This window comes from Neodiprion virginianus, chromosome 5 (assembly GCF_021901495.1).
Source record: "Neodiprion virginianus isolate iyNeoVirg1 chromosome 5, iyNeoVirg1.1, whole genome shotgun sequence".
Taxonomy (NCBI): domain Eukaryota; kingdom Metazoa; phylum Arthropoda; class Insecta; order Hymenoptera; family Diprionidae; genus Neodiprion; species Neodiprion virginianus.
The window spans coordinates 33,025,079-33,033,360 of NC_060881.1; the positions used below are offsets into that span (position 1 = coordinate 33,025,079).

The 8,282-nt window shown below is 39.4% G+C and overlaps 2 protein-coding genes and 1 long non-coding RNA gene across 8 annotated transcripts; 1 reads left to right on the forward strand and 2 right to left on the reverse strand.

The window, feature by feature from the left end:
* Window positions 1-148: 148 nt before the first annotated feature.
* LOC124305750 (putative Dol-P-Glc:Glc(2)Man(9)GlcNAc(2)-PP-Dol alpha-1,2-glucosyltransferase) lies at window positions 149-3,347 on the reverse strand. 3 transcript variants are annotated; one of them, XM_046765490.1, is made up of 4 exons: window positions 2,943-3,347; window positions 1,617-1,980; window positions 1,387-1,526; window positions 149-1,236 (listed from the first exon to the last, which is right to left on the reverse strand). In XM_046765490.1, the coding sequence occupies exons 2-4, from the start codon at window positions 1,939-1,941 to the stop codon at window positions 502-504; spliced, it is 1,200 nt and encodes a 399-aa protein (XP_046621446.1). In that variant the 5' UTR covers window positions 1,942-1,980; window positions 2,943-3,347; the 3' UTR covers window positions 149-501. The 3 variants fall into 3 exon arrangements, with proteins under 3 accessions (XP_046621446.1, XP_046621447.1, XP_046621445.1); XM_046765491.1 differs by having other exon boundaries at window positions 1,617-1,997; XM_046765489.1 differs by lacking the exon at window positions 2,943-3,347 and adding an exon at window positions 2,057-2,823.
* A 107-nt stretch (window positions 3,348-3,454) lies between these two features.
* On the forward strand, window positions 3,455-6,859 carry LOC124305749 (protein phosphatase 1H). Of its 4 annotated transcripts, XM_046765485.1 has the most exons (7): window positions 3,472-3,587; window positions 3,772-4,006; window positions 4,095-4,352; window positions 4,432-4,649; window positions 4,728-4,998; window positions 5,100-5,359; window positions 5,432-6,859. In XM_046765485.1, exons 2-7 carry the CDS (start codon window positions 3,821-3,823, stop codon window positions 5,679-5,681), a joined length of 1,443 nt encoding a protein of 480 aa, XP_046621441.1. In that variant the 5' UTR covers window positions 3,472-3,587; window positions 3,772-3,820; the 3' UTR covers window positions 5,682-6,859. The 4 variants fall into 4 exon arrangements, with proteins under 4 accessions (XP_046621443.1, XP_046621441.1, XP_046621442.1 ...); XM_046765487.1 differs by lacking the exon at window positions 3,772-4,006 and having other exon boundaries at window positions 3,455-3,490; XM_046765486.1 differs by lacking the exon at window positions 3,772-4,006 and having other exon boundaries at window positions 3,497-3,587.
* Window positions 6,384-8,010, reverse strand: LOC124305755 (uncharacterized). Its single transcript, XR_006908442.1, has 2 exons — window positions 7,610-8,010; window positions 6,384-7,529 (listed from the first exon to the last, which is right to left on the reverse strand). It is a non-coding gene; the product is annotated as an uncharacterized LOC124305755 (long non-coding RNA).
* Between the last annotated feature and the right edge of the window lie 272 nt (window positions 8,011-8,282).

Consider the following 8,282-nt stretch of genomic DNA (forward strand, 5'->3'; position numbering starts at 1 on the left):
TAGTTGAAAATAAATAAATGAGTGAATTAATAAATAATTAAGGCCTGAGAGTAAATAATTCGCCAGCTGCAGCGAATGGAAAAACAATGAATATAACATATTGACGATCGAGTTAGGCGAAATCCAAAGTAATATTATAGGAGCGAGGCGTGTATTATATTTGTACATTACATGATAAATCTTAACCTAATATATAGGTAAAACCTACCAAATTATGGTGAGATTGTTACATACTATGTAAAAATAAACGAACAAAAACAAAATGAGAAGCAAAAAATTGCTACGAAGGAGGAAATGAAAATTGGAAGACGTAACGTAATAGCAATCAAATAAATATAATTATCGAACTTGGATTTTCTTCTGTTCATTTATTCCATTTCACAAACCATTAAACAATACAGTTATACGTACATATATGCCTAGAATCAGTCGTTTTCGAGAGCTTTTTCCCCCGTTTCAACAAAAAAGACTAGTTTCTTTTCCAGGTGAACAAGATCGCAACTACCACGAGATTCTTTGCGGATACTCGTCGTCGTCCCAGTAAAATACTTTGGTCGAAAATACGTAGAATTGAAAAGCATTGACTAGTAGGGTCGTCAATGACTCGGCGAACAATTGCCACGGTTTAACACTGTCGATAGAATTGATACGATATATGATGTAGGGAATGAAGAAGTATCTGGGCTCCAGCAGGAGCTGGGGAACGAGCACTATGAACGTTGCGATAAAGTAGCCGATCTGGGAGAGAAATCGGAGATGACGAAGAGCCCGCCAAGTGGCGAAAAGACAGAACCCGTAAATCGGGACGAAGAGATATCTGGCCAAATAATATCGTCCGATAGTTTTGTTCCAAACGTAAAAGGTGTAATGCCTGTTGTCGGCGAGGAGGTAGGGATGCACCAGGGTGTTGTAGCGGACAATTATCCCGACTAGAAGCAAGGCAAGAGTGGTGAGGCCCCAACGAGCCTTCGCGAATCTCAAGAAGTCTATTACGTGACTGATGAAGTATGGCCAGGCGAAAAAGGCGAAGAATACCGAACAGTAGAAGATTTGAGGCACGTGAAATGTGGCTACATGGGCGCTGCGGTCCCCAAGGACTATGCCTTTGTTCCAGAGAATGAAAATCGCGAAGGATAAACCGATTAGAAGGTACGGCAACAGTACACCGAATATTTCTGCCGCCAAATTGGTAAATCTTCGACCCAGAATTTCTTCCTTTGCATTATCCCAGAGAAGCTAGAAAACAGAGGAAAAATGCCGTTCAGCTAGAAAGTTGTAAACATTTGATTCAAATATTTTTCTCCGATGTTTATTTGCGTTGTCTTCTTACTGAATCGTTTTTTTTTTTTTTTTTTTTTTTTTTTTGCAAAGGGCCAATCAACTCACCTTGACGTATGCTGGAGTGTTTTTGAAGCTTTTGTGGATTCGGTTCGGATTTTTTTTCTCCAGTATGTCCATTCCGAGTTCAAGACAGATCCACGCAACCCAGACGATATTTGTCTGTCTGAAGAGTACGGCCAAGACACCTTGGGAAATGAAAACCAGCAGTAAATATGATACGAGAAAAATTGTTGCTTCATTTTTTTAAACTCATTTTAGGTGGTTGATTAACTTACCCGCAAAAGCGGATGTTTTGAATCGTCGTTTTATGTAAAACAGGTACATGAGGAGCACCAAATTGGTGGAAATGACATCGGTGTAATAAAGAAAAAGAAGGAAGTACAGGGGTGGTAAAATAGCGATGTTTAAGCTGGCTATGAGGATCGTCCATTGTTGTCTCTGATCGTGTGATTTTTGTTTAGCACCATATTGCCGCCGTTCAATACTTGACTTTAGTATTTGATACACAACGAAGAAATTTGCGAACGTCCCGATCAAGTTGATCCCCCGCAAAACGATAGTGTTGCAAAGTTTGAGTGGTGCGAAAAGTACGACGGCCATCAGATAGAGCCCCGGAAGTGTGGTGATTTTTTGATCCCACTGAAATTCGTATGTTTCTAATATTTGTGAAAGACTGTCACAAATTATATTTCATATTGACGTAAAAAAGAGTTACCTCGAAAAAATTTCTGTCGCAGAAGCGCAACGTTTGAGGCACGTGGAAAATCTCATCGATGTAATAATGCGGCTGCACTTTATTTAGGTAAAAAAAAAGCCCGATACTTGCTACCACGAATATCAAGACAACCAGCTGTCGAAGCATAGTGTGAGAAGAAGTCGAAATTGTGATAGATTTATTAAAATTCATCATTTAAAGAACTTATTTAAACTTAACCTGTTCAAATCTCCCGCGATTGGGTAAGTGACAGTTGCACGACCTCTCAAAACGAGCAGACGTTTGTTTCGAACGACTGTTACGTTTAAATGACAGCAGGTACCGTTACAATGAGAACCGACGCGAAATTTGAAGCTTTATTTACTCAGTTACCGAGGAATCTTCGGCTGCGTATCGAATTCTTCAAATGGTCGGCATTTAGCGTCGTAAGCGATCTGTCAGCACGTGTTTCACACCGAGACGCCACATCATTTCAGTGCTGCCAATTTCTTAATCGAAGATTGGATTCTATGCAATTGCATTGTTTACCCAAATCGAATAAACAGTGTAAATTACATTCTTGTATGAAAAAAATAATTCGACACTGTGGAATGCAAGAATCCTCGACGGATATATAAAAAAGTAAATAACCGAAGGCAAGAGAAAATAAAAAAAAAAATACGGTACATTAAGGTACCTCTGAACGATTATCCAGTTTGGCAGCATAAAAAGAGCGGGAAATCAAGGAGGATTATCTGAAAGTATGTAATGAAATTGTATCATCCTCAAACAATACACGAACTGTAAAAGAGTAGGATGAATTGCTCAAAAGATGGATGATGATTAGTCAAGAACAGAAAGCAGGGGTCCAAAGACAGAAAATAGATAATACAAAGCTGAGAAATACCTTTTTTGAAAAATGGTTGTTAACATGGCTGCAGACAGCCAATCCGATTATTCCTGAAGGCTTCGTTTGGTACAAGATGGTAAACAAGACGGCGGTAATTCATAACTCATGTTCGTAACTTGCAAGAGTCGTAGATGGTTGCACCGAACGGAAAGCCTAATTATTACTTGGAACACGAGGCAGACGGCTGGTAAAGTGACTGTTTTACGCACATGTCTGGGGATTGATTCTGTATTTTCACATTAATTAAAGAATCAGCCCACTGAAAACTCATATGGTGGAGGGTGATTCACTTGGTGAAGCTCATTTTCTTAGTTATTGGCCTGGCCGGTAGGATCGTTGTAATATAGGTGTGGTTTTTTTCTCGTGTAGTTTCCTCGATTATATATCTGTACATAACACGTCCTAGAACGCAACGACTCAGGTGGTCATAGCAGGAACTAAATAACCTTGCTTTTGACTTGCTTCACCAAGCCATACACCCCCCACTCCAAAAAAGGTTCCCTACTTTCCAGAGACCTGTATGCATGGTGGAAGGAGTCCTATATGTAAGTCCGTGGGTAAAGTGGTAATATTAAAATGGGCGCTGTTGACCATCAAGCAAAACGTCAAACTTCAATTGGCTGTCATAACCTGCAGCTAGATGTGTAGTAGTAAAATTTAATAAATCAAATTACTAGTGTTAGTTAAAGAATCCGAGCCATTACGGTCGAAACATTAATGCGAACAAGAAGATGTTTGCATTTACTGAAAGAGGGAAAAATGCGTCCTCTATTTGACGCCTAACCTATAACCTGTAGTAACAAATAAAGCAAATAAACAATTTCAGGACAAGAAAATAAAACTCGCGCTAAGACGAAGCGAACAACAACATAACAATGTTCAATAGATTCAAATCTGCGCTTCTCACTGCTGTCGGGGCCAGTGAACTAGGACTCGAGTATCCGCCTGAATCGGACAGTGAAATTGGAACAGATTTTCTCAACTCTAATCTAGTCTTTGAAGTTGAGACTAAACCTTATAGCAGACCAAGTTTCCTGGGTCTTACCAATGAAGAGACACAGGTTTTAAATCTTAGAAACATATAATATCGCACATGTTCCCACGTTCCCTTGTTATTTTAACTCTATTTTAAAAGATAATTTTTTTTAGGTAAGCGCTGACCATCGAGTGCGACCTATAATTGTCCCGAGAGATTTGAGTCGGTTGCCTTGGTGCGCAGGCTATGCAGAATGCATTAATGCTGGTAAGAGTACCTGGAATGAGGATCAAGCAACTGCGACCCGTGGGGATTTAAAGTTAGTCGATTCGAACATCACGCTGCCCTACATAATGTTTTCAATGTTTGATGGTCATGCTGGATACCAAGTAGCCTTAACGGCAAGGCTACATCTCCACAGGATAATTTATGTAAGTTACAAAATCTTTGACTCACAGAAACATGATGGAATATTAGTCTGTACTACTGGTGACTTATTTTATTTTTCAGGAAAAGCTCGCTTCCATACCTGGCGAGCATCTACTCAGCGCGAAACAAGGTGGTTTAGTCAATGGCAGAGATCTGGTTGTAGGTGCTATTGAGCTTGCCTACAATCAAATGGATCAAATGGTGGAACTGCAGTCACAGAAAGGAGGCGGCGGTTGCACAGCCATCACAATACTCTTTCTCAATGGCATTTTGTACGCAGCTGGTGCTGGTGATTCCAGGTAGAGAATTACCTTCTTCCAACGCCATATTTTTCTGATAATGTTGACATTAAAGAACCTATTAAAAACATTTTACAGAGCAATATTGGTGGTTGGTGAACAAGAACGTGCGTTGACGCGGGATCATACACCTGATTCAGAGTCGGATCGTGTAAGAGCCCTGGGTTCTTTGAGGGGAGGAGAATTGCTGAGGGGCCAATTTACCGCGCTCGAATTCCGTAGGCGTCCACTAGAGCGGGAACTGGGCTCTCACGTCATTTACAGAGAACCTTACATGACGGGCTGGGCCTTCAAGACACTGACCCACTCAGACCTGAAACTGCCCCTCATTTCTGGACGTGGAAAAAGGGTAACTATCAATTTATTTTGCAACCCTCAAGAACGGAAGAAAACATTAAAACGGAAGAAACAAGGCGTATACACTAAACGCGGTGCAATACTTTTCCACAGAGCAGAGTAATGGGTACTATAGGCGTCACTAGGGGCTTTGGAGACCACGGATTAAAGGCTGCGAACACGGGAGTGACGATAAAACCGTTTTTGTCATCCCAACCTGAAGTGCAATCCCTGAAACTCGAGGAATATGATCTCAGCGAGAGAGATTGCGTAATCATCGCCACTGACGGACTCTGGGACGTCGTTTCAGACGAGGAGGCAGCTAACATTTTGAGGAAGACGGTCGCTCCCGATACTCCGTCGTTGGAATACCGGTACAATTAGCTCCATTATTTGTCCAAATTTTATTTCACCCGCAAACAAAACACATGTTTTTTTCTTCTCAGTCTGACTATGGGAGCTCAGGAGCTGGTGCAGGCTGCGCGAGGACGATTGGTGGGCCGCGTGTGGCGAGGGAAAGTTGAAAATCCCGAAGATAAAGAAATGAAAATATTGCCGATGGCGTCAGTCGACGATATAAGTGTACTTGTTGTGCCGTTGTATCCTTATCTGTGCGAGCATAAGCAATGGTTGAAGACTATTCAACAAGATCAGAGGCACGCTCTTGACACGATGCAATCCTCCGCCACGAACTAAATCCAAAGATCGTTGGCGCAAGAAAATCTTATGAGAAGACGTATTACATAGAAATAAGTGATGATATAGCAAATTAAGGAAAAAAGAAAGCTAATTTAGAACAATTTTCCTACTAATCTTTTATAAGAAAAACTTAGAACCCCATGAGATGAGGGTCCCAAGGGTTAGTGAAATCCACCTTATAGGTGGTTAGAGAATAATGCGTGTCACGTAATGGGTTGTTAATATTGTTAATGATAGGTTAGCGTATACAAAACGTGGAATAATATTTTTTCGTCTTTATTTATTACCACGTTCTATCGCATGTTTTAAACATTTTCCATTCGGTCTCGTATAAGCATTCGCATGTGCGATCTAGGTACTAAGGGCATATTTTTTCAAAAATTTAGGTACACACACGTTATAGGGTAAATGTCGCAAGGAACATTGGCAAATCACAACTTTCGAAAATAACTTTCGAATAATGGGAAGATTAGCAACAATGTTGATAATAATTACGATGAATTTTTATGCATACATGAACCATGAATACGTGTATATCGCCACGTAATTAGATTTATATGACCACCCATTAATGATATTTTTGTGTTTTTTTTTTATCCTATATAGAGTTGTTACTCGATAATCGACATTCCAATAAATAATACAGGTGTAAATACGTATAACCTGTATTCGTAGGTGACAAGGTTTTTTCTCGTAACAGAGAATGAACGCACTTTCTGGGGATTTAACAGAATGATTCTGGAAATCGGAAGTATTTCCAATAGTGAAAATCGTGGCATTTGCAATGATTTTATTTATTATGCCGTATGGCACTTGAAATTGGTATAACCAATTGAAACACACAATATTCCTATCTTGCTGCTGTGCACCGTATAAGTATTTATATTTCTGTACATGAAAACTAAGAATTATAATTGAATATCAATACACAGAATTTTTTTTTTATTAATATTAGTATTCTTGTACAATTTGAATATAAAATATTATACATTTCAACTACTTAAAATTAATTCTTGTGTACGAAAGCACTGATACTTTACGATATATACGTATCAATTCTCAACGATCAAATATATGCAACCAATCGTGGAGGCTAACAAAATGAAACCGACATTCGTTAATGTACACGTCGGCGTAGTTATGTTATGTCAATATATAAAATATCACCAGAACGATTATTTGTATTACATTTATTTTTCCATTATTTACCTTTATCCGTATTTCGCAAAGAGAAAATGAAAAAGAGAAGATTTGTCGTAGCAACTGATGTTCATTCACTTGGCTGAATACTTCGGAAAAAAAGTATTATTTACCTTGTTAGAAACATTCTCATCACTTGATGAAGGAGAAGCAGAGTTTTGGGTGTTAAAATTTGCATTGCCAAGTCGAATGCCATTTACGACAATTATCATGTAAAAAATACCTGGAACGAATGTTTTTTCTAACCAAAGAATTTCGGTTATTTCAAAAAAAGTTTTCTTTTTTGCTTTATAAATTACTCACGCCCTGACAACCATGTTGTGTTCTTAGAAACAGGCGTTACGAATTTAGGTTAACTCAGAAAGTGGCGCTAATTTCTATCCGTACCTAATTTCTAACTTACTGATGGTTATGGATTACAGATAGAATTAAATTAGCTATAAAACTTTTCTTCAGTCCTACCCTGAATGCTTGAATTGCCCATGCAACTTTATTGTGTTGCTTCGCTGCTTCTTTTCTTCGGATTTGATTCCGTGTAAGAGGAAGTTCAGTACAACGCGCTAGGCTTGTTGCATTTTTCAAACCAAGAATTCTCACGTGCTGTCATCTATTAATGCGATTTCATAGTCCGTGGCATTATATAACCTACAAATTCCAAAATACCTGGTCTTCGTAACATACATACATCTGATTTAGACACAGTTTGCATGATGTCAATTGCGTACCTTATTTTTCGAGTAACCTCAGACATAAAATCCTCGAAAGCGATAAATTTGCCATTTGGTAAGCTCTGGAAATGATCGCATCACCGAAATAAAATCGGAAGTGAAGCGATAACGAAGGCGGCCATATTGAATTCAAGTATCAATTACTAATCGACAGTTTCGATACGCTCAAGAAGTTGTACGTAGGTGGTATTTACATTTCGTACCGAGACCTCACTTCCGAGCAACGACTAAATCCCATTATTCTGTCACTCTTTTCACAATTAACCTTAAAGATCAGCCCGTAGGTACAGTGTCACCGAAGGTAAAATATAGTCTCTATTCTACTGATTGAAAGCAACGTGACGCAATGCCGAAATAGGTGAGTGTCTAAAGTCGCCTAACGATGATGTATCGCCTGGCTATGGGACTCCTGTACCAACTTGCGGCGATTCTGATGTACAGTAGATGTACGCAGCAGGGACCCTGGGCACCTATATATATACATCCACACATACGCACACATATATATGGTTGAGGATATCTAATCCGCACCTCTCCATTCCTTTAGCCTCACCATGACAACGAGTCTTCTCCCCCTTCGGTGATCGGATACACCGTGACTGATCGCCCGTCACGCAACTTCTCACCGTGAAAAATATTATTTGCCAAGGTATAGCAGGTAGGTGTGCAT